General features: G+C 32.9%; 4 protein-coding genes and 1 long non-coding RNA gene across 5 annotated transcripts; 1 reads left to right on the forward strand and 4 right to left on the reverse strand.

The window, feature by feature from the left end:
• Positions 1-24: 24 nt before the first annotated feature.
• Positions 25-8,205, reverse strand: Smg5 (Smg5 nonsense mediated mRNA decay factor). The gene is made up of 8 exons (XM_066397382.1): positions 7,963-8,205; positions 4,694-5,479; positions 3,442-3,642; positions 3,200-3,389; positions 2,621-3,145; positions 1,027-1,338; positions 696-972; positions 25-637 (listed from the first exon to the last, which is right to left on the reverse strand). Exons 1-8 carry the CDS (start codon positions 8,031-8,033, stop codon positions 243-245), a joined length of 2,757 nt encoding a protein of 918 aa, XP_066253479.1. The 5' UTR covers positions 8,034-8,205; the 3' UTR covers positions 25-242.
• Positions 8,206-8,537: 332 nt separating this feature from the next.
• ND-B16.6 (NADH dehydrogenase (ubiquinone) B16.6 subunit) lies at positions 8,538-9,352 on the forward strand. The gene is made up of 2 exons (XM_066397575.1): positions 8,538-8,742; positions 8,896-9,352. Exons 1-2 carry the CDS (start codon positions 8,655-8,657, stop codon positions 9,252-9,254), a joined length of 447 nt encoding a protein of 148 aa, XP_066253672.1. The 5' UTR covers positions 8,538-8,654; the 3' UTR covers positions 9,255-9,352.
• A 546-nt stretch (positions 9,353-9,898) lies between these two features.
• Positions 9,899-10,472, reverse strand: LOC136413842 (uncharacterized). Its single transcript, XR_010752498.1, has 2 exons — positions 10,190-10,472; positions 9,899-10,100 (listed from the first exon to the last, which is right to left on the reverse strand). It is a non-coding gene; the product is annotated as an uncharacterized lncRNA (long non-coding RNA).
• Positions 10,473-10,822: 350 nt separating this feature from the next.
• On the reverse strand, positions 10,823-11,834 carry LOC136413741 (uncharacterized). The gene is made up of 3 exons (XM_066397440.1): positions 11,441-11,834; positions 11,096-11,262; positions 10,823-11,033 (listed from the first exon to the last, which is right to left on the reverse strand). The coding sequence occupies exons 1-3, from the start codon at positions 11,649-11,651 to the stop codon at positions 10,851-10,853; spliced, it is 561 nt and encodes a 186-aa protein (XP_066253537.1). The 5' UTR covers positions 11,652-11,834; the 3' UTR covers positions 10,823-10,850.
• Positions 11,835-13,862: 2,028 nt separating this feature from the next.
• On the reverse strand, positions 13,863-15,647 carry LOC136413705 (UDP-glycosyltransferase UGT5-like). The gene is made up of 3 exons (XM_066397391.1): positions 15,340-15,647; positions 14,465-15,289; positions 13,863-14,411 (listed from the first exon to the last, which is right to left on the reverse strand). Exons 1-3 carry the CDS (start codon positions 15,584-15,586, stop codon positions 13,912-13,914), a joined length of 1,572 nt encoding a protein of 523 aa, XP_066253488.1. The 5' UTR covers positions 15,587-15,647; the 3' UTR covers positions 13,863-13,911.
• Between the last annotated feature and the right edge of the window lie 628 nt (positions 15,648-16,275).

The raw sequence follows: 16,275 nt of genomic DNA on the forward strand, positions 1-16,275 counted from the left end.
TGTTAAGTTAAATAAAACACAACCTTGATGCTGATTATTTAATAATTCTTCATTAAATGAGAAACAACACAACACTATAATACGATTATTTGTAACGAAATTAGGCACATATACCAAAACAAAACTATAACGGACGTGGTATTTTTCCTATTACTGGACGTCGCGGCTTGATCTTCACCCAAGACATATCTTGTCAGAATAGTTGAATTCAGCTCGGAACCCCGAAAAATCAGTACACCATTTCACCTATTTCCCTTGCTTTTTTTCCATTTTCCGTAAAAACTAGTGATGGGCTCGAGGACGATTCCAATCGACTTCGCCAGGCCGGCGTAGCTGAAATCCTTATTATTTTCACCGTTGGAAAACGCCTGCTGATTGGAGCCAATAAGAAAAGTTACTACGTTGGAAGCTCCTTTTTGTTGGTCCCCGAAGTAGTTGCAGCATTCAATGATTTGAATGAAAATGTGCATTTCTTTATCTTTTTTCTTAGGGTATTTCATGAATGGTATTGGAGTACGTTCACTTGGGCGTTGGGCGCGGAAAAACCTATTTCCTTTATGGAATTGGGATTCTAACCATCGTATTGCATCTCGGGCTTCGATGTGTTCTTTTTTTAAATCGTCCAGTGCAGATACAACTGAAAACAAAAACGAGTAAAACCTCTTCTATATTTTAAAGATACAGAAAGTCCGTACCAGCTGCTGGAACTAACAAAATAAATTGCCGGGAATGTACCAGATGCTTCACCATATGGGTATATTTGATCAAAGCGTCAGCGTCCAGGACCAAATAGGGTGACAACGAAGCTTTGGTTCCACCTACTCGACTTTCCAAAGCTCGGACTTCAGCAGCCAGCCATAACTGACCCATGTGCTTCATCTTACTGTTGCTAATTTGCCCTCCACTTTCCAGCCTTGCTTCACCGTTGGTCAGGGACGTTTTTGAAAGCGTTGTAACAGTTTCTTGACGTTCCTGCATAAAAATACCCTTTTAACATGCGTACTTATATATGACGAACGAAATTACCAATTCTTCCATTAGTGCAACTGTCGACAACTCCGATGAAACTTCTTCAGGTTTATCGTCGAGTTTGCAGACGACAAGACTGTTTGGGTTATCATCGAATGTAATGCCACTTTCCTCGATTTTCGTAAGAAGTTTCCCAAATGAGAGAATTTTGATTATTCTAATTACGGCTTCTTCCTTGGAATTAATGTCTCTTTTTAGTAAATAATCCCAGTCGTAGCGGTTTTGGGTGTTTTCAAAGATTTTAATGCCTTTCAAGCTAATATCCTCTGCTAGTGGTATTTTGTTTTCGTTGTTAATGATTTCCGAGATCTAAAATTATTTAATAAATAACGACAGATATAAAGGCAAAAATGCGTATGCATAATCTTAGCTACAAGGTAGATATTTCTTCAAGCGTATAAGGACGTAACAAACCATAAGTACCGCTGTTTTTTTTTTAATTAGTATATTTATAATAGCATTGTTGACAGTGTTCATTACTTATAATTGTTACCTACCGCTTTCTTACTAGCCCCCGCACAATTACGTAACACAACTTTTCACATAATTATTTAACACAACTTCCCCCACAATTCAAAATTTGTAATCAGCCTAGGTGTATTGAAACGTGTTTTCAAATACAGACTAAATCAACCAGCTCTAGGTGAATTGGAAAATCACAACATAACAATAATTGAAAATTCACCACATATCAACACCAAAAAAGTGATAATTGTAAATATCATTTTTATTTTTAATGTCATTGTCGCTATATTCTTAAACTACGTTTTCTAATCGATCGTTTCTAGTCGCAACTAATAACAATTAGATCCATCATTACATTTCCAAAATGTGAACGATATTTTGTTTTAAAAATTAGTGAAAATATATAATTTTATTCGATTTTCTTCAAACAAACTATATGAACAATGTAATGTTCTCTATACAGGGTGTTTCACAAATTATTGAACAAATTTCAATTGCATATACACTGCTACATGAAGAGTCCATTTGTTAAACAAAAGTTCTAGTAAATATTCTATAGATAACTTGATAAACGACAATGAAAGTTTATTTATTATATTAGACTTATTCATCCATTTGACTATTAAAGTTAACAATTTAGGTACAAATTGACAAAAAAAATACCTTGCTTCACCGTACACTAAGGCAGTATCCATTAGTTGATCATTGGTGTGTACATAAGTCATTTTTATTAACAAATAATTTGAAAAAATTAACCTTTACAGAAAGAACATAATCTTATTCAAATGACCACAAATTAACTGTTTTCCAAATAGGTCATAAACAATAATGATAAAATGTTAAGTATTGTTGCTCTCTTATAAGTATAGAAAAGCATAAACATTTTTGGTACTTTTTTTGTCAATTTACACGTAAAGTGTTAACTTCAATACAGTCAGAAGGATGAATGAGTCTAATACAATAAATAAACTTTTATTATTGTTTATCTCGTTATCTGTAGAACTTTTATTAGATTGTTTTTAGATAAATGAACTTCTTATGTAATAATGCATATATCAGTGAAGTATGTCCGATAAGTTGTGAAATAACCTGTATAATTATAATGAAAAAACTAACTTAAGCTTACCTTGAACTTTACATCCATCGTCTTTAAATTACCCAAGTCGATATTAATTAAGTTAATAAGATGCACCATTTGCCGTATTAAAACCCTCGCATTTGAAGCGCAAGATTTAACTATTTCCTGGTCAGATCTGAGCCAATCATTAACCATCCGCACGCTCTGCAACAAACCCTCCTCATTGATTATTTCTAACATAACTCCTGCATCCATTTTCTGCACTTTCGTCAAAATAAATTCTTTGCTGTCGCCGGAATCTTCGCTTTGATTACTGTTTTTAGGTTTAACTCCGTTTATCTGTTTAGTAGTTTCTGTGATGGAAACATTTTCAACTTTGATAATGTCAATATCCTCATCTGAAGATTCTACAAGTACATCTTCAGTGTCCGAAATAAACGAGTCATCTGAGCTGCTATAATCATATTCCTCCCCGTTTTCGCTCAAATCCGAGTCTTCTTCGCTATCATCTTTAAATGGCTTGCGTCTCCTAATTTTGGAGCGGGATTTTTTATTTCCCACATTCATTAATTCCTATAAATTTAATTTTTAAATAATTTTATTGCATTAAACGTACCGTAAAATAACCTTTAAAATTCCATAAGATTTTTTGTTCTCCTCAGAAAGTGGATAGTTCAATACAGCTTCTTCTATGTGACTGGATAATTTTTGTATAATTTGAGAGTAAATGCTGAGAGTGAAGGCGATTAACGTGGAAAGAGGAGGAGCATTTGAAGCTTGCAGTTTAGATATGGTTAGTAAACATATGACAATTACCCTAAAATATGAAAAATTAATAACATATATTAAAATATCCGGACAACGCTTACCTAAAAACCATTTGGTCACTTAAGTAAACTGGTTCTGAGTCTACAGATTCCATATCTCCTATTGGGGATTCACCCGATTCGCTAGCGGTCGGCTTTGAGTAAACTAGACACTCTTCAAGGTTTTTGTATGTTTGGTGGCAAAGACTGTAGACGTTGGGCACTTTTTTATTAAAATACCATATGTCTATTAGCAGAAGGAACCTAAAAACCAAAATTTTTAAGTTGTTTTGTAAAAAAATTGAATGCTAAATATCATGATTTTTTATTTTATATTTAGTTAACCCAAAATCTGCATTTAATGTTAAAATTTATTCCTCTTGAAACAAAAATCGATTTGTCGCGATAATTTCTAATATTTTCTTCGTAGTTCAAAATAAGTCAAGTACAAAGTTTTCAATGGTGTACTCTGTTTAAATTCTGTACAGTTCTTTATACATCAGTGGTGAGAAAAGTATAACAGATTTGCTTTTATTAATATAATACAGGGTACTGTAAATTTAATACTTTTAACCTAAATCTGAGTAACCGTAATAAATACTTAAGAATTATGGCTCATAGCAGAGATACATATAAAGTGATTTTAAAATTTGTTTTATATTTCAAATTGCTTATAAGTAACTTTTTAGTATTCTTTGATTACAATTTTTTTTTAAACTGCATTAAAAAAGTTATTGCACTTGCAAAAAAAGATTATTTTGATTTTTCTTGGCAGTTGGCGAATTTGGTAAATTAATTGAAAAGGACAATATTTAGGTTAAAGAGAATATTTTTTGTTAATGATTTAATATTTCTATAAAATTCATATTGATTTGCCACATTGTTGTAAAAAATAATAAAACTGGAAAATATTTTTTTGCATATTCTATAATTCTAGAACAGCGAAATTCGGTACAAATAAGCTTTAGGCGATCTTAAAAAAGAATCCGTCTTATTTTTTTCAAAAAAAATCCCTAATACCATATTTAGAGAAAGTTGAAATTCAACAATTAAATATAGTTGACAAAGCTTACAACCGAAAAACACAAGTAACTCTATTCTGAGTACGCACTTTGAAGACCTTTCGGTCAAAACAAAAATGATTAAAATCCGTTAATAAATAAAGATTTTACAAGGGTGGTAAGTCTTTATGGTGGACACCCTGTATACAGGATGTTAACTAATAAATTAATATGAAAATAAACTAAAAAAATAAATAGCTCTATAAATAGAGACATTTATTTCCTAATTTTCTTTGAAATTACAAACAACTTACCTGGCAATGAATCTTTTAATATTCTCCGATTTTTCTGGTTCAATAATACAATCCGCATTTTCATCTACTTGAGGCAACTGTTCAATAAACTTAGAGTTTTTTTCAAACAAGCTTTGCAAATTGTTTAAGGTCCCCTCGAATGGAATTTTGCAGGCCAAACATCTCAAATAATGATAAACCGCATCCAGAAAGTTATTTTTATTCATTGAAAGCGTTCCCATTTGATTGTGAGGCATGCCAAAATCAGGCTTAAATGCTGCAGCTTGAAGGTAGTATCTTATGGCAAATGCAGAATCGGAGTTCGGTTTCAATTCCAGTTTGTACCGACTTAGATCTCCTAGATAAATTAGGCACTGATGGATAGCTTGCAGGCCCCATTCTTTTAATTCCGGAGTTATTTCAAATTCATTTATATTTTCTGTCAACACTATTTCGCAATCAACGATGTTTTGAAGCCGTATGTTGAGTTTTAAGTTAAGTTTGAGGATCATGTGGTGGTAAAAGCCAATACCGGCATAAATGTGTCCTTGGATACAATTGACTTCTTGAATGGAAAAGTCTTTCTTCTTCAATTTCTTAGCTGTGGATATCACCTCGTAGAAACCTTTGCGCCAGAGTAACTCCTCACCTTTTCGACCGTAAAGATGGGGCTCAGAGAAGAGCAACCTGTCGCAATAATCGCAGAATTTTCGGCGTTGTGCCTGGAGGGCCGGTGTAAATAGATCAAAGATATTTCGGGCACGACTGCGAGAATCGTCTAGTAATTTGGCTTGCTCGGTTATTGTCCTGAAAGTAAGATGTATGTACAGTAATAGGAGAAATTTCTAGAACTTGCAATTACAAATATACACGGGCAAAATTGACACGCTCCTAGCAGGAATTTTCATGGGAAACTCGAAATTCAGTCATTAATTAATGATAAATTTGCTCTTAAAAATATATGATTTTACCTATTTTGAAAGATTATAAATAACTAAAATTGACGGGCTTTCACATATTTGATTCTTAAAAGTTTGGCTGATGTTTGGCATTGGTTTTTACGCTTTTCTTATATTTTATGCTCCAACGGTGATTTTTCAATGTTGACAGGCACAAAACGTAAAAAAATTGAATATTTTGAACATCAACTGTATCATGTTTGTATCAATTTCAGAATTACTTTTATTAATGTTGTATATGTCCCTTTTTAGTTGTCAAATTATATTTTAAGAAAATAGTATTGGTTTCTTATCAATGCCCTTCAAAATAATGGTTTCATATGAATTATTCCAGATATTGCCATAAATTGATTCCAGTTTTGAATAAATATTTTATTTTTCAATTTAAATGTAGAAAAATCAATTGCCCTTGCTGTATCATGAAAAAAGTTTGGTGTGGAAAAAAAGAGCTTGAACTCAGAAAAAATATCATTCAGTAGATTTAGGTTAACAATTCAGAATTCTATCTATGTAAGCTTTAATGAATTGCAAATTCCTCACTTTCAACTTAATGTCTCAAAAATTATATGAGCTAAGAGGAAGAAAAAAACAGGAAATTGAAATTGGACTGTAACACCTTACATATTTTAAAGCTTTGAGGTGTAGAAATTCAATTTGCTACCCTTAGACTTCTTTATACTCAAAGAATATTTGACGGGCTGATTGGCCTCTTATTTGAGACGCAATGAATGTCGACCAACCCTGTTAAACGCGCATTATATGTTTAAAATTATTTTCGTTAATTTTAAATTTACTCACTATATCTTTATCCAGAAGTAACTAGAACCTTGCTTCTTTTACGCAGAGCCTACTAAATATATTATTTGTTGTAGATCCTAAATCCTCAAATTAAAAAAATGCTTTCAACATGACGAATTTTATAACTATACATATATGTATGTTTGGCATGTCAAATAGTCACATGTTTACATTTTTATTTATTAACAGGAGAGTCAAGGGCAATAGATTTGTTGTAGTACTTTTAATAAAACCATGTACTTCAATCTAGTGTCAGATGAAACAGGTTGATTTTTGAAATTACCCTAGAAGTAATAGCAGATTTTTGTTTAAGATTTTTTACCAGAGAACCATTTTATTATTAGATTTTCATTATGAAATTGTCCATATTAAATTTATTTTAAAAGGGTTAAGTAAATGCCATTTTGGAGTTTGACATTTTTCTGATTATTATATATATTAAAGCAGAAGTATGTTAGTTTTCTTTAAATTTTTTATCCATTTAATGTCTTATGCATGGTGTCCCAATTTATTTTTATATGTCTTTATACTCCTTTATTCATATTCTGAGAAAGCAGCATCTTCTGAGTAAATGAAAATACTGGTTTCATTGGTGTTTGTTAATGAGAGTTTGCACCGCATTTGTTGATTTATTTAAAAGTGCTCTGTGTGATTGAAAGAGTTTCACTCATAAATGTGGCTTTATTGTTCAACAGGCTATAAATGAAGTTAATAATTCAACTATGTATAAATTTTATGTATTTTTTCAAAACTTTTAAGTAAGTAAATCCTTTTTTTTAATTGTAGCTTATTATGTTATCATAGTAAGCACTTTAATTCCAGGTTCTAAGATAATTTCTATCTTTCTAAAGATATTTTACATCATGTGAAATAAATCACTTTTATAATTACCCCCACAAATTGCTCAAAACTTAAGAAAATGTTAACTTTTTGTGTAGTTTCCATATCACAAAAAAGGTCAAAAACCTCAACCCAAAAACCCAATATCAAATCAATCTCATATGTGCTGTACATTTGAAGTGAATTGTCCATTTTTTCAAAAAGGATAAATCAATCAAATTATATTTCTTGATAAGTCCCTTTTTCCATTCAATTATTAAATATAATTCTCAACATTCACCTGTTTAAGTAAATTCACATAAGCTTGGTGTGTAACTGCCAAGGAATCTATTGTCAAAATTCTATTCAAGTAAGTTAGTAGTTCAGTAACATCAAAACGAGACATACCTAATGAATGAAGCTCTTAGCATTTTTGAAGAATACAAAGATACATCTTTGTAAGACATATTAAAATGTAAAATTAGACAAACACGAGAGGTTATTTAAAAATCTAAAATTCAGGAAGTATTTGGGAGGTCATAGTTGAGGTCATATGACTCAAATGGAGTTTGGATAGGTAGGTAGTATATTTTTTTCCTAAATTATACATATATAGCTATTTTATAGGGCGATTATTTTATTACGCACATAACAAATTGATAACTGGGAATTGTAATCTAAATATAGAAAACATCAAAGCGCGATAATACTCACCGATATAATTTTTTTGAGAGCTCTTGGCCCTCCTTTTGCTGGATATCAGTAGGGTTATAAATCTTCTTCATTTCAACTCATCTTCCTCTTTGGTCAAGAATTCATAAAATTGATTATTCCTTGATTAGTTGCACCATAAGGGAGTATTGGAATATTCATTGTACCATATTTAGTTTTCAAATTATAATATTTTAAAATCATCACCATTCCTCTTACCAAAGTACATAAATACACTGTAAGTCAATGTCGTTGACAGATCCTGTTTAACCTGCCAACATTAATTTGTGATTCTGCCGGTAGATGCTTCCTGGCAATGTATGGTTTTGAGTACACTCGATGGTTCTGAATTCTTTAGTGTATCTTAATTTTAATAAAGAAATAGGAATTTCATTGAATTATATACTATATCTAGCACTAACATCAACCAATTTGGTTATTCTACTAACTTTACGACTGGTTTTATGTGCCATTTTTCCATTTTACTATTTTACTTTAATTTCTGCTCTATTCAATTCGATTGGCGTCTGACGTAGTTCGAAGTTCCAAACTTTTACGTGTCAAAACCAGCTGTATATTTTTACTTGCTACCCTAACCAAGTTTTTACATGGATTTGTAGGGAGAGTACAATAGAAAAAAAATTCAATAAAAATAATATTAACTGATCTTCAGTGGCTGCTTCTACAGCTACAGAATGTCAGGAATTAAGCAGGATATGCCTCCCCCAGGCGGTTTCAGACCCATTAACTTCAAAAGAGTTCCTGCCGTTTCTGTCTTTGGCAGTAAGTTTTCCCTCATATAGTATACCAATTACATAACACATCACATAAATCCTAATTATTCTCTACAAAATATATGCATTTCCTACCAAACAGAATTTTATTTTTTATAAAAGGCTTATTTTTGTCCTCTAATTAAAAGGTATTTCTTTTTAGCTTTTGCATTATTTGGAGGATATGTAGGAATGACTGCAGGAGCACTTTTTCTTTATTATAAAAATCTAGAATCTATCACCAAGCGAGAACTCGAAGTGAAAGGAGCTACACTAGCCCTTTATCCAATGCTGCTAGCTGAGAGAGATCGTGCTATGCTGAAGCAGTTGAGAATCAATCGGGAGGAGGAAAGGGAATTAATGAAGAATGTTCCTGGTTGGAAAGTAGGAACATGGTATGGTGAGCCAATCATTTTAGGAGGAGATCCTGATAAATACATTTGCCCCACAATTTCGGAGTTTTATGTCCATTCAAGTTATAAAGATGTAAAGAAGAGAGCAGAATTGTCATTGTGGTTATAATTGAATTGTTTGTGAATGTGTAATTTTTTGGTCAAGATAGGGAATAAATAGATAGGTGTGGCAAGTTTTCCTTGCATTATAACTTTCATTCATGAAAATTTTATTCTTTTTCAATTATTTTCCCTTGTAATTGAAAAAACCAATATCGTAAGCCACAGGTTAACCTATGGTTCTAGTTTGGCTTTTGCCCTAGTCTAATTACTTTAGATGCTATGTTTAGCTTGTGGGACTATATTTGGGACTCAACAAGGGTGTGGTGACCTCAGCGATGTTTTGTGACTTAACTAAAAGTTTTGACTGTACTAGTCATGGAACACTACGAATGTGGAATGGAAACATAGACATTATGAGCTCAGGGGTGGAATGCTGAACTACTTTGAGTTGTACTTGTCAGGAAGGTCTTGGGTAGTAAAGTTTTAAGACTGTTTATGGAGATTTGGTGTTGGAGTTCCAAAGTGTTTGCTGTTGAATCTGGTTCTTTTTTTGATATATGTGTAATCTGTATTTGGAAGCACAGAATAGATGTGTCTTTTTGTTGCTAACAGAGAAATTTAATGGCATCCCTGGAATGTCATTTACCTGGAGACTACTTGAATATAGGAAGAATTCATGAACAGTGATCATTAAAAAAAGACAATAATAAGGAAAGCTAAAAAACCTTTATGAAAACAATGTAAAATTACAGGAATATTTGTTTATATATATATTTTTGGTGGGTGATTATTAATGTGTGCTTCAAGAATGCTATAACAGATTAATTTTTATTTCTTCTAGGCTAAAGTAAATGCAGTTTTGAACTTGGTAAGTACGAACTTATTTCATCCTTATTCTGCCCTTATCTGTAATCTAAATAAAACATACATATATAAGTATCATATGGTAAAAAAGGTTGAAAGAAAAATTTGCCTTTAGCTGAAATCAAACATCACACTTACGACTAGTGGGCAAACAAAATCTTTTCCCACTTTTGGTGATCACACGAATACACCCATCAGGACAGAGCTTTAGTGGAGCACTAAATATGTGCCCTCCTTTATCCTTGGTGAAGGAACAAGGATTTGTAGGTTGACATTGCATAATGCTGAAAACACTAATGAGTAACATCACTAATATCAATATTATTTTTGTCATTATATGAGATTATTGCTTCAATGCGAAATGTCTTGGAAAAAGCTCAGTTTTCTTGTTAATTTAGTACTAGATGATGCCCTGTGAACTACGTTGTGAATTGGAGCTGCGTTTGCAGTTCAGTCAATTATCATATATGCTTTTGGTGACCTTCTGATGCTATTTCTATTCTTAGCCATAACTGGATTTTATCTTATGAATGAGCAATTAATCAAAGACAAGTTGTAAAATAAAATTCTTCAGTTTAAGCAACTGAACATGGTAGAAAATTATGGAGATAATCGACTAGAAGCAGTTGAAAAACGTAGGTTGTAGGTAGACTAAACATAACAGGAAATGTGTTTAACAATCTATAGGGTGATTCAAGTTATTGTTACTATGGAATTGTCTACTAGTTCCGTTTCTGACTTCTTCTTAACTCGCCTTTATTAATTCGCACAGAGATATTTTATTTTGCAGTCAGTTTAATCACAATTCCACAAAATCATAAGACTCGGTAATGGGTTTTGAAAATCGCCCATATCTCTTAAATATATTTACTCTATCAGTAACCTTCGTTAAACCTTGTGGAATGTCTTTTGGATTCATTTCATATTTGTAGCTGTAGTAAGACACTGGTGTTGAGGAGTACAAAGGATGCTTCTGAAACTGCTAAATCAAATAGAGTATATTGATACAACTAGGAGATACGGGAATATTTAAATTAAACTCACATCTGTGTTCTTTTTGTAAAAGTCATCTTCTGGATTAAATCCCTTGATTTTAAAGTTTACATCATATTCTGTGCAATAATGAAAATGTTTTGAATGTTCGTTCTCTCTGCGCAGCTCTTCGGTCGCTTCATTAAGAAATTTTTTCATGAGATATTTTCGTCTTCCTCCTAAAAGCGATTTATTCTCAACATCTGTTCCCTTAGTAACCCTATCTCGCCCCTTCGAGCTAATGATACGTTGCACCGTATGACCGACCTGTTTTCTGAAGCCCTACCTACTTTGCGTGCATTTACATGCTTAAACCGAGCACATTCCCGTGCAAAAAGTAATTTCAAAGTCGCTTACCCATATTCTTTTCATCGGTATTTTCTCTTTCGGGGTAAAGATAGCTTTCTTTCATGGTGGAACATAAAGGGCCTTGAGGGCTTTTTGCCGAGGCATCTCTAATCAGCCACTTTCTACTGTGTCCTTTGTATTCTTCTTGCCAGCATTTCTCCTCGAGACTTTCATTATTGTCGCCCTCGATCCTTTTGTCACATTCTCGATGTTCGGCCATATTTTTACCGATAGAAAAAATACGAGGAAATATTTCGAATTTTGTTTGTCACTAGCTATCGATCGACAGTTGGATAAATTGTTTAGATAAAAGTATATACGGATCACCTTTTTGTGTATTCAAACTTTCGTTAAAGATAAAGTGTGAGTCCCTGAGAAATTCACTGGTGTTCTAGCTAGAGAATGTTGCTTAGATTTAATCAACATTGAAAAGAGAAAAGACGTCAGATTTGTGTTACGGGACCCCACATTTAATCGATATGTTAAAGCCAGTAATTGTCATGGTAATGCTTGTTTATGGGGCAAAGTCTGTGTTATACCATAGTAAAACTTATTCTCCACTTAAGTCAAGATCAAAATTTAATACACAGAAAAGTAGTTCACACTAAAGTGAGCGTCTCAGGTAATGCTGGAATACATTCAAATGGAAGCCGTATACGTTTGAATGTAAGCGTAAGCGTTGCTTGACCCATCGTAGGAACGAGCGTTGTTCTCCCTCGTAGAATAATAAATGACATTTAGGCGCAATTAGTGCAGAAAATCTTAAGAGATTATGTCATTAATTAAAAGTTTCTCATTCATCCGGTTTTTCGTATTCTCGTTCTTGCTTTTCTTGGCGAATCATTTTGTTCTAGGTTATTTAAGAGTCGGTTCGGGTTAGACTAGACCAATGAAGTCACAGTAGGAAGTATTGGAGATCACTAAATCCAGTTTTAGTCCTCTTACGTGCTGAGATTAAAGATAAACTTAGTCAATGTCTCCTTTAACAATTCTGACTTCATTCTTCCTATATAGAGGGTTTTTTGGGGAATTATTTTTCCTCTTGGAGAAGTCATGTTTCCTTATTTTCCTTTACATTAAAACTTATAACAAAATCGGGAACATTATGTAAACTTGCCGGTTTTTTCAAACCATTTTTCAGTAACTATTTCTCTCTTTAAATGCATATTCCAGTATGCATTATACACATTACTTCAAAAGTTTTGCATCACTTTGATTCTTGGATATTTTATTATGCGACGCAAAAAATGTATTTATCATTAAATTTTTATTAAAAATCAATTAGTTTGCACTACAATTACTTTACTATTAAATTTTGATCAATAAAAACAGTTCTTAAAGACAAAAAATGAACATTTTTAACGTAAAAAAAGAAATTAGTAACGTGTATTTCCACCCCTGGTATTAACACAAGCTTGACAAAAAGAGGACGGAGATACAATAAGTGATTAAGTGTTAAAGAACAAGAAGCAATTAAACGCACATAGTTTGGTTCTGAGTTGAAATATATAAACCTATATGAAGTAATAAAAGTATCGGTAGAAGTTATCTAGTTAAGGTTGACAATCATCAGAGGTTCATCCAAACATCTACGTGTTCTGAGTATTTGAAGTCATGGATGGATGACGAACGTGAATCTAAGGTAGATTTAACGTCAGATGGCTGAATATGTGGCATAACATCATTTATATTTATCTGTATAACTGACTATTCTAAAAAACATATTAAGATAAATGCAGATTAGGGTTAATATGTTATTCTATTTACGGCCAGCTTTACAGATTCATGTAAAATAAGTATGAAAGTTAATTTCAAGAATCAACGAATAAAGATGTCAAATGCTTCCGGTTTAAACTTAACCTACAAAATTGACTGTCAGACAATCTATTAGGAACTTGGCCTTTTGTTGGCTTTTCCCTAAATAATAGTTGATGCGATGACTGAGTAATCGGTTTGGTGCAGTACAAAAAGGTTTCTGATAAGCGGTGCGTGAGGTAAAGGGGATTGACGCAAGGGTTATAGGTACATGATAATTCGAAGTTAGGGCAAACAACAACAATTTTTAAGACGTACAAGAAAGTTGGTTGATTAGAACAATTAACATGATAGAAGTTAACTTCAAGAAATTGCCAGATGGGCAATTTTTAAGTCTAAGCTGAAGGTTACTTGCCTAGAATGTCATAAAATAATTTCCATCATTACTCATTTATCGCAAGTCCGATGTGTTCCCTTGAAATTTACTCCATTTTGAGGCGTTATTGAAAGGGTTCTGTTTCTCTTCGTGTATGCTTCATTGGCGTTTGCGAATTCAATTTGAAAATCCTTTTTCTTTCTTGCATGAGATTTTTTAAAGCTTTGTTGGCAGTTTTCAACAAGCATTCGTTCTTTAGAGATAACTACAGGAAAACAATCTGGGAATAAATAGATCGAGTGAATTATAAAAGTTCTATTAAAATAACTCCGTAACAAATAAAAACAAATCACTGGAGTTTTACTTTACTGTCAATTTTCCTGGGAGTTAAAGCTTTGTACACAAAAACAACTCCATAAATTAGAAATGTGCAAATAACAACCATAAACAAACCCACGTCCACCATATAAAATTTATACCAACTCAATCTAACACTACCAAGCCTTAAGTGTTGAGCTCCGTTATTCCTAATCACATATTCGGTCCAGTATACAAGAGTTTCTAGTGGCTTCATGGGTCTATCATGAAACAATTTGGAAATTTCTCTAGCTTTCTCCCTGTACTTCGGATTTTTCAGCATTTCCTCAATTATCGAAGTCAAAGTTTCTTCGTTGAAGTTTGAATTAGAGAATGAGAGTTTCAAGGCAAAACCTTTGGAGACAGAATTATAGGCGTTATTGAACTGATCGATGAAGACTGGAATCATTAAAGCTGGTATACCATGATGGATGGTTTCGAGAGTACTGCCATGTCCGGCGTGAGTAATGAAGAGTTTTATATTTGGATGGGCTGAAAGGTTTATAGGTGATTCAAAAAGAAATTATTGAAATTAACATGTATACCTAAAACATCAGTTTGAGGAACCCATTTCTTGATGAGGACATTATCAGACATTCCTTCCAAATTCTCCTCAAACTTCCACAAAACTGGTATCTTCAAGTTTTTGAAAGTCTTAACAAACACAGATTTCTTTTCTGCACTGAAATCTTTACTTCTAACATGAGAACCCATGCTAAAATATATGGCGCCTTCTGTTGCGTTATCTAAAAACTTTTGTATATCCCTAGGAAGTTTTTTTGGAGGATCTATATGAAATCCTCCAATTTCGACCATGTTTGGTGATAAAGGAGCTGCTTGTCGAAGACTTGAGTGAGTTCCTAACAATACCATTGAAGGGGAATGGTAAAGCTCTTGAGCTGTAGGTATTGTTTTTCCTGGAAATGCTTGTTGGATAAGTTGGTTTTGGGCTACTAACTGCTTCTTCTGGATCAAAACGACTTCTGCCAGATAATAAAACAAATTACGCAGTCTTTGAAAAAACTCCAGTCCTTTAGAAAAATCGCCCACCATCCAATAATGAGGCACGTACGAAATCGGCATTGGATTACCGACCATGTCATTTACCCATGGATTGATACCACCCATGCTTGTAAATATCACTAAAGGGCATTGATAATAGGATGCAAAACTCAATAAAGATTCACTCCACAAATGCTCCATTATAACTAATTCAAATTGTTTGTTGGAACCAAGAAGTTCCCTAACGTTTGGATGTTGGAAGGTCTTGTTATAAACTGATGCAAGTAGGTCATGGATCTCTCGTGATTCAAATAAAGAGTATGATTCTTGCACTTGGTCCAAATTCATTTTATACTCATTCAAAATCCCTGTAAAAACCTTTTCTTTGCAAACTTACAGAACATTACATTCATCTTACTTTCATTATAGTCTTCAGCAAATCCCGTAAGAAACACATCTCTATAGGTACCATTGTAGATCGGAAGTAGATTCTTGTATGCGCTAATGACAGTAACATCATGCCCTGCATCGGCCAAGCTTTTCATAAGCTTGTTATATAATATGTTTAAACTTTTCCCCCCTAAAGGAAAAACTCCTAGAATTTTTGAGCAATTGATGCCTGATAGAAGTAAAATTGTGAAGAAAAAATATGTTAAAGTGTTCATTATTGGAGAAAAAATAATCAAGATTTAGGGTTTTGTAAATGGATTGCGTTTTACTGTTAAATTTAATTATATGTAATGTGTGTGACCTGACGTGATCCATTCAAGACGAGAGTATTGAACAGGACTGTAGTCAGGCCACTATTATAGGTCATTACATAATTATTCATGAACGAAAATAGTTATGTTCAGTGCAGGTTAGGATTTCTTATGTTAATTCATTCAAGAGTAAGATATTTTTGTACGGTAAAGACAACTCAAGAACAAAAGATGAGGATTTAAATTAAATCTATATATGACGTGCTGTAAAAGCAGATGATTTTTGGTTGATTGGTTTGAAGTTGAAGTGGAAATCCAACTCTGGATTGCTTTGCGTGATACGGGATGATTGAGTTTGTATAAAAATGATTGCAGCAATAATTACATAGATAAGTATTTTGGTTGGTACTTGTACGAAATTATCATGCAGCGAATTAGCATGAAATGTAAATTAAACGTTATAGGTAAATTGGGAGTCTGTTTAAAGATCAGCTGGTTTTTAACTTTTTATCTGGGATTTTGAAAAAATACCATTGCCAAGCCAAAAAAACGAGATACGCTAATCTGTTACGCATCTTATAATATTCTAAATGTTTTTTCCCACGACTGAAAATTTCAAGTTCAGCTCTAAAGCTAAGGCGTGCCGAAGAACT

The sequence above is a fragment of the Euwallacea similis genome, chromosome 15 (genome assembly GCF_039881205.1).
Source record: "Euwallacea similis isolate ESF13 chromosome 15, ESF131.1, whole genome shotgun sequence".
NCBI classification, from domain to species: Eukaryota; Metazoa; Arthropoda; class Insecta; order Coleoptera; family Curculionidae; genus Euwallacea; species Euwallacea similis.

Excerpts from the sequence above, each read along its gene's own strand:
- Smg5 (XM_066397382.1), bottom strand. The coding sequence starts at position 8,033 with ATGAAGAAGATTTATAACCCTACTGATATCCAGCAAAAGGAGGGCCAA. Across the intron at positions 3,146-3,199 it reads AATCTTATGGAATTTTAAAG|GAATTAATGAATGTGGGAAA; the intron begins GTTATTTTACGG and ends TTAAATTTATAG. Across the intron at positions 638-695 it reads TTTGTTAGTTCCAGCAGCTG|TTGTATCTGCACTGGACGAT; the intron begins GTACGGACTTTC and ends TTTTGTTTTCAG.
- ND-B16.6 (XM_066397575.1), top strand. The coding sequence starts at position 8,655 with ATGTCAGGAATTAAGCAGGATATGCCTCCCCCAGGCGGTTTCAGACCC. Across the intron at positions 8,743-8,895 it reads TGCCGTTTCTGTCTTTGGCA|CTTTTGCATTATTTGGAGGA; the intron begins GTAAGTTTTCCC and ends ATTTCTTTTTAG.
- LOC136413741 (XM_066397440.1), bottom strand. The coding sequence starts at position 11,651 with ATGGCCGAACATCGAGAATGTGACAAAAGGATCGAGGGCGACAATAAT. Across the intron at positions 11,263-11,440 it reads TACCGATGAAAAGAATATGG|GAGGAAGACGAAAATATCTC; the intron begins GTAAGCGACTTT and ends AATCGCTTTTAG. Across the intron at positions 11,034-11,095 it reads TTTACAAAAAGAACACAGAT|CAGTTTCAGAAGCATCCTTT; the intron begins GTGAGTTTAATT and ends TATTTGATTTAG.
- LOC136413705 (XM_066397391.1), bottom strand. The coding sequence starts at position 15,586 with ATGAACACTTTAACATATTTTTTCTTCACAATTTTACTTCTATCAGGC. Across the intron at positions 15,290-15,339 it reads TGCTGAAGACTATAATGAAA|GGATTTTGAATGAGTATAAA; the intron begins GTAAGATGAATG and ends AGGTTTTTACAG. Across the intron at positions 14,412-14,464 it reads TCCTCAAACTGATGTTTTAG|CCCATCCAAATATAAAACTC; the intron begins GTATACATGTTA and ends TAAACCTTTCAG.